The 19,945-nt window shown below is 42.8% G+C and overlaps 1 protein-coding gene across 3 annotated transcripts in view; it reads right to left on the minus strand.

Moving 5' to 3' along the window:
• Positions 1-596: 596 nt before the first annotated feature.
• FHL1 (four and a half LIM domains 1) overlaps positions 597-19,945 on the minus strand; it is a 292,568-nt gene continuing 273,219 nt past the window's right edge. For all 3 annotated transcript variants that reach the window (XM_069212481.1, XM_069212483.1, XM_069212480.1), the window contains one exon: positions 597-2,856. In XM_069212481.1, coding sequence (XP_069068582.1) covers positions 2,702-2,856 — 155 coding nt within the window. In that variant the 3' untranslated portion in view covers positions 597-2,701. The remainder of the gene's footprint in view (positions 2,857-19,945) is intronic.

Raw genomic sequence — 19,945 nt, forward strand, 5'->3', positions numbered from 1 at the left:
CCCGGCCCTCTGGAAGTTTTCTCCACCTGTTGGGGGCATTTTGTCTGTCTGGTACCTATATGCTGCTCACACCGTTTGGGGACAGGAAAAAACAGCTGATCTGGCATTGGAAGGTCACACTAACTACTAAACGGAACAGGCCTTCTAATGCCATTTCAGTCCGTTGTGATAGGTCTGTGTGCTGCACCTCCAGTAGGGCTCTGCTCGCGGAAATGCAGCACTTTCCAACCTCTAAATGAGGCTGTGGAACAGGGAGGTGCATGGACGGGGCATCTGGCAATTTTTGGCGGTTGACTGGTTGCCAAACACCTCTAAATAATCCCCTCAGTAATAACCATATTCATCTCAGAAAAGTATGAAAATCTTTTATGTTCGATAAATAGTAATCTGCCGTAGTAAAACAGAGTTACTAAAGTGCCTTTGCACTAACGGTGCCATTTGGTCTCGAAATGCACTGTAATGCTGGTGACCTGTCTGTGCTACTGGGCATAATGGGTCATATTATCATCTGTGCAGAGTGACTGTCAAACATTCTTATTTTTGTTTAGAAAATGAGAAAAAAACTGTTATATATTTGAAAATATTAACAAAAGCCGTTTGGGTTACAATTTTTATTAGATATGATTTTAAAGGCACGAATCTGGCAAAGCTCCAACTGTGTTACATACATTTTGTGGAGAGCAAAAAGAAACAGAAGATGCAAACATGGATAGAAAGGCACATTCGTTTTACATAGTCTAATATATACCGAACTATATAGGTGCTGAACTTTAGACATCTGCTGTCACTGATTCCCAAATACAGCCACATGTAGAGAGGAGTGTAGGTACTTACAGATAACTGTACTGTGATCCAATAATGCGATGAGGGTTTTAGTGACATAGCAAACTATGAGACCAAGGGGCGAGTGATTTGTACAGTCACATGGAGCCTAGGATAGCTTGCTTGGAACATAACACACACATTATCCATTCTGCAGATTTTCATATTACAGTACATTTTATATAGTTACCAAGAATGGAAGATGCATGTTTCAAGCACTATAATTGGCAATGATTGATTGCACAAATGTTCATTTTTAAAAGAAACCTCATGGAGATACATAATTAAACAAATGGACATTTCGAAACAGGTAAGCGTGATTTGAAGTTTTCATCATCCGAATGAGTTAGGGTGATTATAAAGTAGTTAGTTGGTGAGAATGATACTAGTGTGGCAAACTAATGTCAAAGGCCTGCTACTGGATATAATCCATAGTACACTAGAATTATACAATTACAGGATATGACAGAAAATAATGAGCTGCAAAATTTCCCTAAAATCTGGGGTTGAAAACACTACTTTTCCTCAAATAACAGTAGCCAACTTCGTTCGACCTCTGAGTCTCAAACACACACACACACACGCACACATACATACATACACACATATTCTCTGTACAATCCTCATATATGATGTAGGCCATGCTGTTTTTAATGTGTAGTAGTTGTACAGAATGTTATTTAAAACCAAAATAGAAGGACTGAACGGGTTAAATCTGGGCAGTGAGATAAATAAAAACACATACATTAGGTGGTTGAGTCTGGCCCCCAATTGATTTCCCCAGTAGCCTGATTGTAACATGGTATGTGCGAGGAATACAACGTGATTTCTCAATTAAGTTAAAAAAGTATGTTAGAATACAGAATTTGTCCTCTGCCTTGTAGTAATAAATGTATGATTCTGTGTTCATTGGTACACCAAATAACGTTATATTGAGCCACGTGTATTTTCAGAGGCATGTCACTAATACAATCACATTCATTCATACACACCACACTATTTAACTGCTCCACTAATCTTAAAGTAAATCCTCAATTTACAATAAAGTACATGTATATTGAAGAAAAGGTCATTCTGTGATGAAAAACTGTAAATGTATGACTTAATTACATTTGCATAAAAACATAGTTTAAAGTAAATCTTTCAGCACGAAGCCAATAACTATTGGAAAGGCAAGTTAAAATGAGAAGGAAAGATAGTGATATTTATATTATGGCCAATTACTCATTTCAGTGTCAATAACTCAGGAACAGAAAATGATTCAAATCCTTTTCAAGATCCATCAGAGAGAACAATTCTATGCAAGTAGCAGCGCCCAGCAGGATTCTGCATGTTTCATGTATGTTGGCACGCTGAGTAAATAAGCCGTACTCGGTACTAAACAAAATACACCTATGTTTACCGGTTAAATATTAAAATCCTTACTTTAAACGCGTTAGAAACTATGTGATGTGTATAATTTGTCCGCAAGTTGAGAATGTGTTAGCTGTGTTTTAGTATGTACTGGTTAATGAAAGTAGGAGAGCTAATTATTTCTCATAAAGCTTAATTTTGCACTCGTCATGCAGAAAACACAATACATAGTTAGATGTTTTAAAATTAAGCGCATTCCATTACTTTCTACCTTGATACTTTGATATTAATGCTTACATAAAAGTGTAATTTTCTTTAGATAATTTCAGCTTGACAATGGCAAAGCTTTAATACTACTGCATAAAATGACATGCAGGTTCCTTCGGAGCTGTGGCGTGTCATGGAAACATGACAGGGAGGCGCTTGTGCAGGCGTGTGCACTGACATGCAGCATAAGGTGCGATGGTGCGGTCGTATGCGTGAGACGCATACAGCTCCAATAGACAGTGCACAGTCTCCCTCCGCTTTAGACTTTCTTGGCACAGTCAGGGCAGTAGATGTGATCAGTGACGCACACAAAGCGCTTGTTAGCCAGAGAAAGGGAGCATCGTTTGCAGTTGAAACAGTAGTCGTGCCAAGACTTTTCTTCATAGGAAACGACGTTAGATCCTTTGCCGAACCCTGTTTGGAAATACAGCAAAAAAGAAAATATTAAATGAGACACAAGGATCAGGTTTGAAATATCGGCAATTTATTTAAAATGATTCCTTCCTATATTTGAAATAGGTTTCTCTAAATTTATGATGGTCATAAATTTCTACTACTCTAAATTCCTAAATGAATTTAATTCCCAACGTTGACTGGAGTAAATATGTACGTCTTCCCATGGTGGGAAACTATCTGCAAAAGCGTTTTGGCTTCCCAAAAACTTGCACATTTGTAAGTGTGTTCACTGTTTTTTCGTAGGCCCTGTAACATGGAAGGCAACCTGCCTCATCCTTGATCCTGCAATTTACACGTTTAGAAAATCTTCCTTATTCGTAAATGCAATTTAAAATTGCAAAGTTCCACAAATTCCTATTCTGTGAATTAAGATATGGAATTTATCACAGTCCGCATTGTATTGTAGAATTTGTATGGTGCTTCAAGCCTCTGATGAGACTGCAAAGCATTCCAATTTTCATCTGTACCATGCAGTGTCGTTCAGAGTAAATGGGTAAAAAGGATGTTGGTTTTGTTGGATCTACATAAGATATGTTTTGTTAGGTGTGTAAGCTTCGGAGGCATGCTCTAAACATAAAGCAGAGGCACTATTTCCCGTAGGCATGTATTATGACTACTGGCACTGTTGCACATGATGATATACTAGGAGTATTAAGCAAGCAGTGGATAAACAATATGGAGTCACCCAAAGGTGACAGGTAGGTGCCTAGCCACTGGAGGCACTGTTAACCAACCAGTGAATACCATATTGAGTTGCACGTGCGAGAAAAGCCCAGCCCCCATAAGCACTGTATAGTAGACAGTGAACACTATATGGTGCCAATGTGGGGCGATAATAGACCATTTACAGGAAGCACTGTTAAGCAACCAGTGAATAAAATGTAGAGTGACTCATGAGTAACCGAAGGCCACTGTTTAGCAACAAGTGGAAGTTGCCGTTGAGAGACCACAGCCCAATGCCTGTAGACTATTTTATGCAAACAGTGGAAATGTGAGCAAAAGAGGCCCATTCCCTGGGAGACTGTTGAGCAATCTATTTCGGAATCATAAAACAGTTATAGAAGTACAGGCTCTAAGAACACTATTAGGCAATGTAAGAAACTGCTTTATTGATAGAGGTGGGCGTACACCCTTCTCAAGCAACAATCACAATCCTTATCAGGGACTAGAACAGCCACCAAATTAGCCTTCTCTTAACCCTCTGGTAGCTTGGCACAAAAACAGTCAGGCTTAACTTAGAGGCACTGTATTAAGTATTTATGCTGCACACAAACAGTAACAAAGTGAAAACAGAACACGAGAAAAATCCCAAACCAATTTAGAAAAATAGAGAAAACATTAATGAGACCAAATTGGTAAACCTCCAATTAGCAGCACTGGAAATACGCAAATTTAAAGTTTTAGGTAGGTATTGTGCCTAATAGCACAAATTGCCACTTGCAGAAATCTCGTCATGCTAGACTGGGGACAAGCTACAAGTTCAGGTCAACCACGATGGAAAGCAGGACAGGTACAGGGACGAGGTTAGTCCCACTGAAAAAGTTACCATCACAAAGTCCAGCATGAACAGTTCGAAACTTCAGGATTTTACAGGAGAAGTTCAAATTATGCCAGCCAGAGGTACAGGACCTGGGAAGGTACCTGGAGAACAGGAACCAGGAGATCCAGCAGAGGCCAACAGGGCTCAGGTAGGTCCAGTTAAGTCCAGTTGTAGGTCTAGGCAGGTTCAGCTGCAGGTCCAGGCAAAACCAGTTGCAGCAGATCAGCTGGGTATATGCAGGGAGGACTCTGGACGTTGTTGTGTCCTTGTAGCTCAGAACAGGAGATCAGCCAACTGACCCTTGGAGTCACTCAGGTTAGTCTGGGATGAAAGGAGCAGGTCCAGTCTTCCTTCTTACAGAGCAGGACAGGCCTCAAGCAGCAGGGCAATCATATGGGGAATAAGGTAGGCCTCAAGCAGCACGGCAGTAGTGAAAAATGTAATGGAGTTTTTCACTGCCAGGAAATGTAAAGCCTAAAAACAGATGTCCTACTTTTTAGATAAAATGTACCCTGCCCTATTGGCTGTTTAGGTCCTACCTTGTGGGGTGGCTTATATGTATTAAAATGGGAAGTTTACACCTGGCACAAGGTTTGTTTTGTCAGGTAAAAATGGAAGTTTAGAATTGCACTACTGGTTGCAGTGACATGCCGAGACATGTTTTAAAAGACTACTTTAGTGGGTGGTACAATGAGGGCTGCAGGCCCACTAGTAGCATTTAACTTACAGGCCCTGGGTACATATAGTACCATTTACTAGGGATGTACAAGTAAATTAAATATCGCAATCAGGTGTAAGCCAAATATTCCTTGTTTTAGGTAGAGGGCACAAGCACTTTAGTACTGGTTAGTACTAAAGCCAACATAAATTCACAGGAGGAGTAAGGAGGAGTAAGGTTTAGGGGTGACACTGCTGAGATGGCCAAGTACAACAGGCAAGCAGTAGAAATATTATATAGAGTCACCATGGAATGACAGCAGAGCAAATCATGGAAGCTATTTGAAGCAATCACTCGACATATTGAATGGAATAAAGACCTAGCCTCTGGTGGATATCTTAAGTGGTAAGGGAGAATTAGAAGGATTCTCCAAAAGTGAAGGAGGCCAGCTCCTGAACCAGTGGCAATGCTATACAGAGTTATCATTAGTGGTAGTAGTCTAAATACTGGTGGAATTAAAAGAATGGAGTACCCAGGAATGCTACAGGTCATATAGTAGTGGGTATGTGGAAGATATGGAATCCATCCTGGTTTGCTAAAGGCAGGAATATTAAAAAGAAATACCACAAACATCTCAGTAAAAGATCTTTGGAGTTAAACCAAAAGCAGTGGAGGTGCAACCTATATAAATAAGCAAACATCTGAGTCAATAAATTATGGAGTACCAACCAGAAGAAATAGAAAGCAAAAAAGAAAATCCTAGAAACAAAATGAAAAGCAGTGAAAATTGCACTATGCAATCTAGTTGGAGAAAACTTGGCCCACTTTGGACTTTGTTGTTGAGATGACATCAATGCAGTAATGCATTAAGGCAGGCAATTTGCCTTTTAAGCTTATTTTGGTAACTTTTTGGTGCGCAAAAACTTTTGTTGATCAGGCCTTGGTGCTTACAAACACACTATGAGGCGTATACAAATTTATTTGACAATGGACAAAAATGGAGGCTATAGATTTAACAGCATTAGTTGGCTACCAATTAGACAATGACATTTTGCTTACATTTTGCTTACATTTAGTTTAGAAAGCGCCATAGCTGAATATAATGAAAAAGCCACAATGAGGGCATGGCCTGGAAGCAGGTCCAGATGGCGTCATACCTCTGAACTGCGAGAAGCGAATCCCTGGGACTGGCGGCACACTGATACCCCAGATGCAGAAGAAGCTGAAAACCACCCTTGGTGTAGTTCAGGGTTAGTATTGTGTGTTTGAGGGATGTGGCTGCTTTTACACACCCTCTTTCTTGAAGGCCTTGCCAGATTAAAGTACCTTGCCCTGTGTCCTGCATGCTATATCCTACCACTTGCAGCTTATCTCTGCTCTTCTGACTGGTGACCACAGTTGGGGTTCTGGAACTTGGGAAAAGGTCAGCACCCTGGTGTGATGAGAGTTACTGGCTGCAAGATACATCCTAGCCTGTTGGAAATATTGGTTTTCCAGCACACATTGCACTTATGGAGTTGCAGTACTTATTTTTACACCAATAGTGGAGTTTTGTTGTTGGAGAAGCCTCTAGCCCTGGTGCTGTATGCCCCAGAAGGTTGTTTTTTGTTTTTTCCTGGGAAGGACAGAGTAAAGAAATTGAATGTGTAAATTGCAAGACACACAGTGATGCCCTTGCTTCAAAGAATCATAGCATGGGCCTAGTAGGAAAGATACCTTAACACTTAAACAGCCAGACTTTGGGGTCCAGACAGGAAAAGGCATGGTCCCAATCTTTGGCTCAATGGTTGTGGGTGAAGTGGGCGAGGAGGAGATAAGCCAAGCAGAGGTATCAGGCCGGTGTGTGGAACATGATGCAGCTATTGAGGTGTGCTGGGCCTTGTAAAAGTGTGTGAGGAACTTGAAGTGGATGCATTTGTGAACCGAGAGCAAGTGGAGTTACTTCAGGTGGTCGGTCAGTCAGTTCTTGATGAGTTTGTCTAGTATTTTGGCCAGGGAGGAGAAAGGTGAATGAGTAGTTAGTTACTGTCTTCATGTCCACTGACAGTTTTTTCAGAGGCAGCAAGATGTGGTGTATTTCTAGGATTCCAGAAAGGTGGTGGTGGAGGTAGAATCAATGAGGACTGATGTCAAGTGGCTTGGTGAAAATGAAGTGATGGCAAGGATTCAAAAGGGCTTCTGAGTGAATGGTGCACCCAGTTTCCAGCAGGGTGATGGCTGGCCAGCAGGTCAGGGCAGTTTCCAGTGTGCTCTTGTCATCGGACTGGAGGATAGCGAGGGTGCAGAGGTTCACCTGGGGTGCAAAGTTGTTGTATATGGTGTTTATTCTGTTGGTGAAGTAGTGTGGTACTGAAAATTCTGGACCCGTGTTATAAACGTCGTCGTATCACAACGATTTTGGTATCAGCAGACCGGGAATGATTAGAATAGTATGCAAAAGCATTGTATTCATATTCGGGTAACAAAATCACCCGAATATCAGAGTTTCCGTCCTGAACCCTCGTGTTCCATTTAAACGACAGCCATTTTATGATTGCCCTCACATAGGCCAATGTCTAATGCTGAAAACGAGTCTGAAGTACACGTACATCTTTGCTGACTCCTCTGTGACCTGGGCAAGCTGACTCCACTGCCTGAAGCCAAACCTGTTCGGCCAGTTTCTTTCCCAGTGGCCGAATGAGATTAGTATCAAGGCACAACACATCATAAACCTTTCATCACACACAAACCATGCCTAATCTTACACACACCTGTCTCTGTATCTTTCTTTATGACTTGCTTTACAAGGAGGTGGTGCCCGTATATATTGGGGGACCGTCGATATCTGATGGAAGTACTAAGCCTTGCCGGGTAATTGATTGAGGGCTGGACAAACTGGAATATGGGCTTGTCATCATAAACCTGATATTACTTTGTAGTGAAAATATGTGAATGGTCAACTGTAAAATAAGGAATGTTTGCCTAAAGCATCATATTTTGTATAAAAGAGAAGGTTAGCTTTGCAAGAGGGACAGTCTCCTGAGAATATACACTGTGTTGTACTTCTAGGATACCTGTTGCTGGCTGCAGCCAATAAACAAGATCTTTGACTTCACCAAGAAGACTCTGTGTTTCTGTAGTCTGAAACAGGAAGGACTCGAAGTCTTAGGGTGTGTTCCCTGGCACCACTGGGTTCTGAAAAACCCAGTATTTCAGTTGGCGCCCAACGTGGGGCGATTTCAGCGGTACCAGTCCAAGCCAGAGGTTTGTGAGAAGCTTCGTGTGAAAATTCTGGAGGAAGGCCGCCACTTCATCGACCCCTGTATGTCGACGTGGTCCGAAAGTCTTTGCTGCGAGGTTCCCCACTTCCCGACGGCTACGAAGGACTGCTGCCCTGACTATCGCCCTGTTTTGGACCCTTGATGATTTGGTAGAGCGAAACGATAAACGAGTCTTCTGGTGACGTCATCGATACCTCAGTTAAGTATAAGTGGAGCGTCTCCCAGTCCTTAGTTTGGTTCTTAGTTTGGTATCCCCTTGGGATCTTTGATTTGGAACTTGCAAGTACCAAAGCCGAGGGATTCGTGTATTCACAAGACTATCGTATTCGATAATCCTTTGAAGTTTGAAGCTAGACTAGAGAGCGAAGATGCCTGGTCTTAGCAGATATGGAAATTTGTTTTGTCTTGGTTATAATAGGGATTCCCGATTGGAGGACTCGTGTCCGGTTCCTCCGATTGGAACTCCAACCTATGAACTATATGTGAAACATGGCATAGGCCCCATCATATATAATGAAGTATGGATCCGATACACCAGGAAAGATGGTGTTTTAAAATGGCCCCAATATGGTAGTTTTGACACAGAGATTCTGGATAATCTGGAGGTTAAACTTTTTAAGAAGAAAGCCCGGCCGGCGATGTTTGACTCTTTCCGCCTGTGGCGTAAGGAAGCCAAACAGAAGGAAATTAAATTAGCAAAGAGAAATAAGAGGGAAGAGGGTATCTCGATAATGCAAGCTGCCATAGAGTTTAAAGATGATGAAGAAGAACAGATAAATGAGCAGTTGCACAGGCAACGTAAAATGGTGACCGATAAATGTTATCCAGTTTTTCCGCTTCTTCAGCAAGATGTAGAAAAAGAACTTGAGAAAGATCCTTTAATGTCACACTTGTTGAGGTCGCCACCCCCTTATGCGCAGAATGCTACAGCACCTCCGCAACCTTTAGCTGTGCAACCTCTGGTTATTGTGCCTCAGGTTCTTCCACAGCCGCCAGCTCCTTTTCAGTTGGCTCCTACTACTATGGCGCAGCCCCTTCAAGGGCCGCCGACTTCGCTACCTGCTCCATCTGTATCTCCTGCGACTTTATGTACTACATCGACTGCCTCTTCTGGTGTTCTTCCTGATACTGCCTCTGCGTCTGCCTTGCCTCCCTCTGTTTTTCCTCCTGTTCTTTCATCAACTTCTCCTTCTGTCCGACAGAGAATGACAGATACTGTTGCCAGCCTTATATTTCCTCTCTTTGGGTCGTCTGGTGTGACCCCAGATTCGGACCGTAAGCAGTCGCGTAGTCAACTGCCTAATTCTCAAGAGAGAGAAATGTTTGACCGTATGGCACGTAAATGGGTTGTTTACCCTTTAAGATACGATGTAGAGTCTGTTATGGATGTCTTCCGCCAATGGGAAGCACCGAAACAAAGATACGTTTTTGAGAAAATGTGTGCTTTCCTTTGTGAGGAATTGGAAGATAATGATTTGGAAACAAATCCGCCTGATTTGTGCCGTGTACGGTTTGAGTTTGCAAAGGGCACGATTGTGGGTCCCGATGTTGAGAAAGCAGTTGCGACGTTGTTGTCCTTTAGGAATAAGGATCCTTCTCAGTCATTGTTCCAACATGACTCCTCTGTTAAAAAAAAGGTGCAACAGTACCCAATGAGAGAAGTCCCTCCGGTATGGAAGGACGCCGTTGCGGCTGATGTTGCTAATCAAATTGATGCTGTCCCAGCTCATTTTCAGCTTGTTTGGGTACATGTTCCGTGGAAGCGAGCTGAGGTTTTAGCCCTTAAGCAGACTTTGCCTGATCCCCGTAATAACCCTGCAGGGTATTATAAGGAATTATCACAGACTGCAGACTCATGCATTATGAATTTAGCCGACATAGACATGTTATTTGGGAATGTTGTTCCACAGCCTTTGTGGGGATTGATTTGCCATACAGATCATGCACAAGAGTTAGGTGACTCATGGGCTAATATTAGTGCTGCAAATGATAGACAAGTTGGTGGTGCCAAGCCTGAGCCTTTGGTAGCAGAACTGCCTGCTAGGATCATTACTTACATGAAGACTTTAATGCCTGCGATGCGTGTGAATTGGGATAAACTATCTGCGTGTAAGCAGAAGAAAGATGAAACAGTGTCTGATTTCTTCACCAGGTTTGAGGAAACGTTTATGGACCACAGTGGTCAAGATATGAGTACAGAAGGTGGTCAACGGTTGTTCGTCGACAAGTTTGTGCACAATTTGCTTGCCGAGCTGTGTAAGAAATTGAAGGATTCAGAGAGTTCTTGGGCCGTTTCCTCTTCAGCACAAATATTGGCTACTGCACAGTACTACGAAAATAGGGATAAAGATGAGAAGGATAGAGCAGAAAAGAAAACTAAAGAATTAAAGACGAAGGTTCTTTTACAACAGGCGTATCCGCCACGTGGTGGTCAGAGTAACTATCAGGAACCTCAACAGTTCCAGAGAAACTCACAAAGGTTCGAGTTTTCTCAACCACGTGTTCCTGTAGGTCCCAATCAGTGTTCATATTGTAAAGAAGAGGGTCATTTCAAGTATAGTTGTCCTATTTTGTTACAGCGTACAAATGGTGCTTCTGGTTCAAGAGGTCGAGGTGTTCAACAAGCTCCTAGAGGTAGAGGACGTGGAAGTTTCCCCCAGAACACGCGTTCCTTTACGTCTCAAAACTCAATGAATAGTTTTGACCAGCAACATAACGCGTCTGGTAGGACGGCTCAGTACTATGCTGACGACTACTATGCAGAAGATGAGAACTTGGAAGGTAATAATTGCTAGGACAGCCATAGACGAAGAGAGGGAGTTTTTTTAGTTCCAGTAGATCAGAATGGACCTTATGTTAAGGTGATTACCTCAGGTGTGTCGGAGCCTTTTCTGTTGGATACTGGTGCTACAAAGAGTTCTATTATGCACTCAAAACTCCCTGGCGCACCTTTGTCTGGCGAGATGAATGTTTCAGTAGGTTTTTCTGGCGCCCCGGTTAGAAACCCAATTTCTAGTTCTATGTCCCTTTCTGTTGGACCTTGTGAATTGGAAGCACCCCTTTTTCTGATGACAGGTTGTGGTGAAAACTTGTTAGGATTGGATTTGTTGAAAAGATTGTATGCAACATTATATTGTTCTCCTTCGGGAGTACAACTTACACTGGGTAGGAAAATGGTCTCTCCAATGTATTTGTCGAAGGATAAACTTCCGACCGAATTGTCGTTTCTTCCTGATACCATTTGGGCTACTGGTCCTAATGACGTGGGTCTGTTGGAAATACCACCTTATGTTGTGACATTGAAAGCCAATGTTAAATTACCACGCATTCAACAATACAAGATCTCTAGTGAAGGTGAAAAGGCGTTGCTAGCAATCATTTATGATTTAATTGAAAAAGATGTAATTGAAGAGACAAGAGGCATCGTTTGTAATAGTCCTGTTTTGCCTGTTTTGAAACGTACTGACCCCTCTAAGCCACCTGTTTACAGGCTCGTGATTGATCTTAGAGAGGTAAATAAAATAGTTGTGCCACAGTTTCCAGTTGTTCCTGATATCACTGCCATATTGACTATGATTCCAGCTTCCGCCACCTGGTTCTCAGTGATTGACTTAAAGAATGCTTTTTTCAGCATCCCGATTGCAGAGGAGAGCAGGGATATTTTTGGATTCAGTTTAGGAGGCCGAAGTTTCCGCTTCAAACGCGCTCCTCAAGGCTACTGTGAAAGTCCATCAATATATAGTCAGGCTTTAAAAACACAGCTTGATGCAATTGTTTTACCTGACGGCGCTACCCTTATTCAGTACATTGATGATTTGCTAGTTGCTACAGATACTGAAGAGATTTGTAAAGAAGCCACCTTGTTGTTGTTGCGTCATTTGTCTGATTTACATCACAAAGTGTCCCTTTCAAAACTGCAATATTGTCGACAAGAAGTGACCTACTTAGGTCATCTCTTATCGAAGGAGGGAAGGAAACTGACCTCAGAAAGAATTCAGGCAATTGCAAAATTGAGTGTGCCAAGGACACAGAGAGAAGTACGTGCTTTCTTGGGCATTACATCATACTGCAGACAATGGATACCGAATTTTTCTTTGCTGGCCAAACCTTTGGTAGCATTGACCTATAAAGATACACACAATCCCGTTCCGTGGTCTGAAGATTGTCAGAAAAGTTTTTCCGAATTGCGTAATGCATTATGTTCGGCTCCTGTGTTGGGTACCCCCGACTACAGTAAGCCCTTTACACTGTATGTCCATGAGAGAGAGGGTTGTGCATTGTCAGTGCTGACACAGTCTTTTGGAGACAAGCAGCGCCCATGCGCATATTTTTCGTCAACTTTGGATCCGGTAGCTAAAGCATTGCCGAGTTGCTTGAGAGCCACAGCGGCAGCAGCTGTTTCTATTCAACAGTCTGCTGGGTTAGTGATGAATAATATGTTGATTGTGATGGTTCCACATGCAGTGGACACGTTGTTAAACAGGACCAAGACACAGCATTTAACTAGTGCTCGATTGTCAGGTTACGAGTTGACACTGTTAGCGAGTCATGTGCACATAAAGAGGTGCAATACGTTGAATCCAGCCACGTTATTGCCAATTTCAGTAGAAACAGATGATGTTGAACAACATGATTGTTTTCTTAGGACAGAAGAAGAAACGAAAGGGAGAGTAGATCTTAAAGATACTCCTCTTGTAAAGTGTGATGGTACCTTATGGGTAGATGGTTCATGCTTCAAGCTTCCGAATGGTGATACGACTGCAGCATATGCTGTCACAACTTTGCATACGATTGTTGAAGCTGCACGTATACCACATAATTCAGCTCAAGCAGCAGAGCTGATTGCACTTACGAGAGCGTGTGTGTTATCGAAAGGAATGAAAGTGACCATATATACCGACAGCCAGTATGCGTTTGGTGTGGCCCATAGTTTTGGACGATTGTGGAAAGAACGTGGGTTCCTGACTTCGCATGGAGCTAAAATTCAGCATGGTCAGTTGGTGAATGAGCTTCTTGAGTCACTGACCTTGCCATTACAAGTTGCGATTGTGAAATGCAGTGCACACAAGAAGGTTACTGATGATGTCGGTCGTGGCAATGCATTTGCTGACAAAATCGCAAAAGAAACAGCAAAAGATGTGATGAATCGAATGTATGTTGCAGGCCCCGCAAGATGGGTTGGTGATGTTGGAATATGTGAAGATACGATAGAGGGTGTGAAGTCTATTCAAGCTGAAGCTTCAGAGAAAGAGTTGAATGTGTGGAAAGAAAGTACGGGTAAATTGGATGAAAATGGTTGTTGGGTTGACTTGTCAGAACATCAGCGATGGTTGTTACCCGATGCGTACGTGCTTGCAGTGGTGACAATGGCTCATGGAATGGCCCATATCAGTGTGAAAGGGATTTGTAAGTTGTTGGCTCCAGTATGGCAAAATGCTGGAATTCCTAAATGTGCAGACAATGTGGTCAAGAATTGCATGGTGTGTCTGAAATGCAATCCTGGTAGGGGAACCCCAACTCCAGCTGGTCATTTTGCGCCTCCAACGTATCCGTTCGAGGTTTTGCAGCTAGATTTCATCCACATGGAAAGGTGCAACAATCTGAAATACGTACTCGTTGTTGTTTGTGCCTTTTCAAGATGGGTAGAAGCATATCCCTTAAAAGACAACACTGCCTTATCCACAGCTAAAGCCCTTGCCAAAGAATTCTTCCCTAGGTTTGGAATGCAGAGAATGGTCTGGAGTGATAATGGGAGCGAATTTGTGGGTCGAGTGATGAAAAAAGTATGTGAAGGGCTAGGTATCCAGCAAAAATTCCACGCTGCAAATCACCCCCAATCAGCTGGACTAGTAGAGTGCTATAATGGCACGCTAAAACTGAAGTTGGCAAAGATACAAGCAAGCTCTGGTCTTAAATGGCCTGACTCTCTGCCTCTAGCACTCCTATCAACAAGAATGACTGTGCATTCGCGAGTGGGACTTAGTCCCTATGAAATTGCGTTCGGCCGCCCGGCCAACATATGGGGAGTGCCAAGACCAACAAAATTCAGTGAGATCGAACACCCTGTACTGCTTGATTATTTGTATGAATTGACGGCTAAATTGCGTGTTCTACACCAACAGGTTCACGATACTCTGCCTCAGGTCTCTGAAGCTCCAGGACATCTTATCGATCCTGGATCATGGGTACTGGTCAAGAACTTCCAGCGGACAAAGAATGACCAGCCCCGTTGGACCGGCCCCACCTCATCCTTCTCTCAACAAGATCAGCTGTTCGAGTGGAAGGGAAAAAGAACTGGATCCACGGCGTACACTGCAAGAAGGTCCCTTTTCCTCTACCGTACGACCGGTGGGTCCAGGAGGGGATCACTGACTCTGAGACTGAGACTGTGCCTCGTTTTTTGACATTTAGCGATGCACGTGTAAAAGGAACAATTTCTGAACAAGAAAGTGACAATAATTTGCAAGAAGCTGTGCCACCGTCAATTCGATTGAACACTACAGAGCCAGAACTCTTGTTCCAGAACCAGACAGTACCTGGAAAAAGTAGTTATAATTTGAGACCAAGAACTAAGGACAAATAATTTTTTTCCCGTTCCTTTGCTATTTTTTGAAAGTAAAGCTCTCTCATCTGAGAAACGTTCTTATTTTTGTTTTGTTTTTCTTTTCGAACCGCCATCCGGGTTCAGCTGTAGGGTCGTGGTTGCCCAAGTCTTTGGAGTGCAGCTGAAGACGTTAGGTCGACAGTTCTGGTCGGTCTAAGGGAGTTGCCCTAGACTGACAGAAGCATTCCCTAGCATAGAACACCCTACCACCACGAGCAGCAATTAGAGAGGATGGAGTTTTTCAAGAATGAGAGACCTGCCAGACAGATGGACTTTAAAGCCAGAATGGGTATAATAATGACAAAGAAACGATTTTTGATATTATGTATTTTCATGTTGCTTAGTGTAATGACGTTTTTAATAGGATATGTTTTATTCTCTTTTCAAGTGACATTTGCACCCATTACACCGCCCATACCTCCTTCTACTGTTTCCTCGCATTCTTTTCACCCCCTGCCTGAACACGAGTCTGCCAGAAGATTAGAATTTGTCAACAATTCATTCATTCAGCTTCTACACCAACACCAATTAGTAGTGAACACAACTAACTGTTGGGTGTGTGGTCTTATGCCTCATACTACTGATAAAGTTATCCCTTATCTGGTCCTGCCTTTCAGCCATAATGGTTCAGTATGGGCATATAGAACGGTGTTCATATACGCGTATGAAGCCAACCCCCTACGTTCTGTGAAAGATAATCCTAAGAATAGTGCTCTAGCTAAGGGTATAGTAGATATGATTAGGGAAGATATTTCCTATGAGACTATCCCGAGAGATGAGACACTAGCATATATTGGATGGAACATAACAGAATATGGAGTTACTCTGAGTGGGAACCAGCGAGCAAAGAGATCCTCCCCGATTTGGATTGTACCCCATCAGGGTCACCTATGTCTGCAAGGTAATGGCAAGAATCCCAGAGCTCAGTTAGGGAAAAGTATCTGCACTGAAACATATGTTTTTGCGTCTCAGACTTCTCCTTCGTTCTTAGCAGCTAAGGGTACCTATTTCATCTGCCATAATAGAGCCTATACATGGTTGCCTCCTGACTTCTCAGGCACATGTTTTGTTTCGTTCCTGTTACCTCCCACCTACACGGCCGCAGCAGATTACCATAAGACAAGGATAGTTAGAGGTGTCATAAGTAAAGAAGACACTACAGGACAAGAATTTGGAGATTTCATAAAGGGTTTTCTGCCGTTTTGGGGCCCTATGGTTAACAGCAGGAACATAAGGCAATTGACAATGGTGGTTGAATCCACGGTAGTTGAAACCGCCGGTGCCCTTGGTAATTTGACTGCTGAGCTCCAGTCGGATCGCCTTATGACTCTTCAGAACAGGGTCGCATTAGACGTCATACTTGCAGACCGAGGTGGGGTATGTAAAGTGATCCAATCAAGTTGCTGTGTTTTCATCCCAGATAACGCTCCGACAGTCTACCAGGCCATTTCCAAACTGCATAAGATCTCCGAATCTATTCACGTGGATAAAGGAGATTGGTCATTGATGGGGTGGTTCTGGGAGCTGATATCCGCCTGGGGATGGAAGACTCTGGTAGTCATTGGGATGATCTTAGCCATTCTTTTCCTGTCCTGTCTGTGTGTACAGTGTGCTCCTGCAATATGTGGCCTCTGTGCTACATTGTGTGTAAGGAAACCTGTATCAAGGGACGAGCTAAGTAATAGGATGATGCTACAGCAACATCTCAACGACTTTATGAATATAGACCTGGACTCAGATTAGCGTGAGTATAGGTTATTGCCTATGTAAGGGCAAAAGGAGGGTCTGTGGTACTGACAATTCTGGACCCGTGTTATAAACGTCGTCGTATCACAACGATTTTGGTATCAGCAGACCGGGAATGATTAGAATAGTATGCACAAGCATTGTATTCATATTCGGGTAACAAAATCACCCGAATATCAGAGTTTCTGTCCTGAACCCTTGTGTTCCATTTAAACGACAGCCATTTTATGATTGCCCTCACATAGGCCAATGTCTAATGCTGAAAACGAGTCTGAAGGACACGTACATCTTTGCTGACTCCTCTGTGACCTGGGCAAGCTGACTCCACTGCCTGAAGCCAAACCTGTTCGGCTAGTTTCTTTGACTTCACCAAGAAGACTCTGTGTTTCTGTAGTCTGAAACAGGAAGGACTCGAAGTCTTAGGGTGTGTTCCCTGGCACCACTGGGTTCTGAAAAACCCAGTACTTCAGTAGTGGGAGAGCTGGTTGTAGAGATCCTTCAAGGGGAATTATGTAATTCAGCCGATGGCTGGGGACATGAATTCTATCACTATGGCAAAGAATTCTTGTGTAGAGTTGGCCCTATTTTGAATCCATTCAGTGAGTGCTCAGCACTTAGTGATTGGTGGCAGATTTCTAAGACTGATTTGTAGGTGTCACTGTCATGGGTGTAGTGCCACTGGCATTTCAGCTGTTTGCCGTGGCATTTGGTGAGTTAGAGGTCTTCTGTCTACTGGCTTTCCTGTGACTTTGACTGAGAAGAGGAGGGGGTTTTAGTGACACTATGGAGTCATTTGAGGAGGCGATTCATTTGCTGAAGTGCATGATGGCATTTGATAAGTCATCATCGTGGGGCTGGTGAAACTGAATTGAAATTCTGTGGTCTAGATTTCTTCAGGGATCTTGTTCTGGTTTCACCAGGTGGTCTTGGTATGTTCAGTTCTGTGTTAGTCTGGTAGGTTCTGGCTGAAGCGGATGATGAGGTGGTGGTCCTGGTGAGGGGAGGGGAATTTGTCCACCATGATATTGTAGAAGTTGGTGAATACAGGGTCAAGAATACATGGTCCAGCTACATGGGTGGGGCTGTTCACTCAGTGGGTGAGTTGTAATAAGCTTAGGTCTTCCAGGAGGTTGATAGTGTTAAGGCAGGTATGAACTCTTCGTGAAAGTTGAAGTTGCTGAATAGAATGAAGGAATTCGAGGCGAGCTCTAGCAGGATGAGGAGGTAAGCAAGAGTGAGGCAAAATTGTACATTTTATACAGCAGTCCATACAATTCCTCACAGATTGGACATTAGAAAGAAGTCAAAATAGCCCACAATACATTAAAAAAGGGTAATTTGCACAAGTCTACAATGACTAATCAACAGTATAGCAATCATTATTGATGTTGTCTTGTTGCCTTAAGCATGCACTCAGCAGGCCTCAGAAATCTCTAGGGCATGCCTTTGGATGTAGGCCTGCAGCATATGTCTCAGCTTGGTCTCACACTAATCATGCGAAGTCATACTATTCTGCACTCACAACATAGCAACCCTCCATTTTGTCAGCCGCAGTGCCATAGATGTTAACCACCACGTTGTTTTAGACAGATCGATGGTGAAACCCAGCAGCACCTTAGACAGCGAGAGGTTTCAAGGGGGTCACTATCATGCCACTCAACAACTCAAACACTTTGTTTCAGTACTTAACAATGTTAGGCTAGGACCATGCCACATGGAGAAACCCAGCATTTGGCATACTACATCTTTTACATTTCATTTTATTGTCCTGCCTTAACTTTACTATGTGTTAAAGTGTAAGGTTGAAGTGATGCAAAAACTCAAATTATGTAAATTTTTGCAATACATGAGTGAAGAATCCTTTACCTGCGCACAGCAGTAGCACCATCATTTATCTGACAGCTGGCACCCCAACTCAATTTCCCATTCCAGTTTAGGCCCCGATAGAGAAATGGCCATGTCTGCTTTTTTGTTTTTTTCGTTTTAGAGTATAACAAACATTGTCAAGGGCAATACGTTTTGCCTTATCCAAGACCTATTGGTGTTTTCAATGTTTTTTAGACATGTTGTACAGCAGCACAGATGCCGCTTAGCATGGCTTAAAGTAAATAAAAGATGACTTAGAGTAAATAAAAGCAAAGTGCTATGGCGTGACCAGCGTTGATGTGTCACAGCACTTTTTTGTTTACTTTAAGCCATGTTGTACAGCAGCCATGCTACTGTGCAAAATCCTTAAAAAAACATTAACAAGGCAAAATGGATCTGCAAAGCCGAATAGCTCTACAGGACATATTTGGCTTTGTTAATGTTTTTAAATATGTTGCACAGCAGGGCGGGTCCCTGCAGAACAAAACACTCCTGTATCATTGCCTGAGTGTTCAGTCTCCTTGCCCTTTATGACTTTGTTCTCCTTGAGCAGTGAGAGCCCACTTGGACCACTGACTTCATCATTGTTGCTGTGGACACTTCTCCTGTGTGCAAGAACCATGAGACTCTTGGTCCCTTCCCTGCAGCTGCTGTAATTGCCATTAATCCCACACAAGCCTGCACTTGAGCCTTATGATCCCCTGCTGCACACATCCCTGAAAGCCCCATGTTCAGAAACATTAAAACAGAGTAAGACTGTTTTGCCAATAACTTTGGCGCCGCTTGGAGAATCTTCACAACATTTTCAAAACTAATTTTCCATTCACTTCAGTTGCTGTCCTTAAAGTTTTGGGGTGATTCGTCAAGAAGAGGCCGAGAAAAAGAGGGGTCCCCATAAAGCTTTTTCCCCATGCAATTTCCATTGTGATGTTTAGACATGACAACAGCCCAAACCGCTGGATGGAATTACACCAAATTAGGAAGAAAGCTAGATCTTGGTCCAGAAATCACCCTTTGTTATTTGGGGTAAATCTATTTAGTAGTTTCGGAGATATTTAAGGTAAAATAAATAGATATCTAGGAATGCAGATCCAACAGTCCCTGTGCTGATATCTGATTGGCTGCCAACACTTCAACCAAGAAGATTTGGCAGCCATTTTGGAAATCAGACTCAGTCAAGTCCAAAAAATAAAGATACAAAAAGAAAAAGGGGGAGAGTAGGAATACCCGGATCTCCTAATTCTGGTGATGAGGCCCCCCAGGGACCCTGCCAGGGCTAAAAAGCATTTTTTTCATTTTTTCCTGTGAAACCACAGAGGATCCAGGATTTTTCTTTGGAAAAATAGCAGTCTTGTTTAAAGTTACACCCAAGG

Source organism: Pleurodeles waltl, chromosome 2_1, assembly GCF_031143425.1.
Source record: "Pleurodeles waltl isolate 20211129_DDA chromosome 2_1, aPleWal1.hap1.20221129, whole genome shotgun sequence".
NCBI lineage: Eukaryota > Metazoa > Chordata > Amphibia > Caudata > Salamandridae > Pleurodeles > Pleurodeles waltl.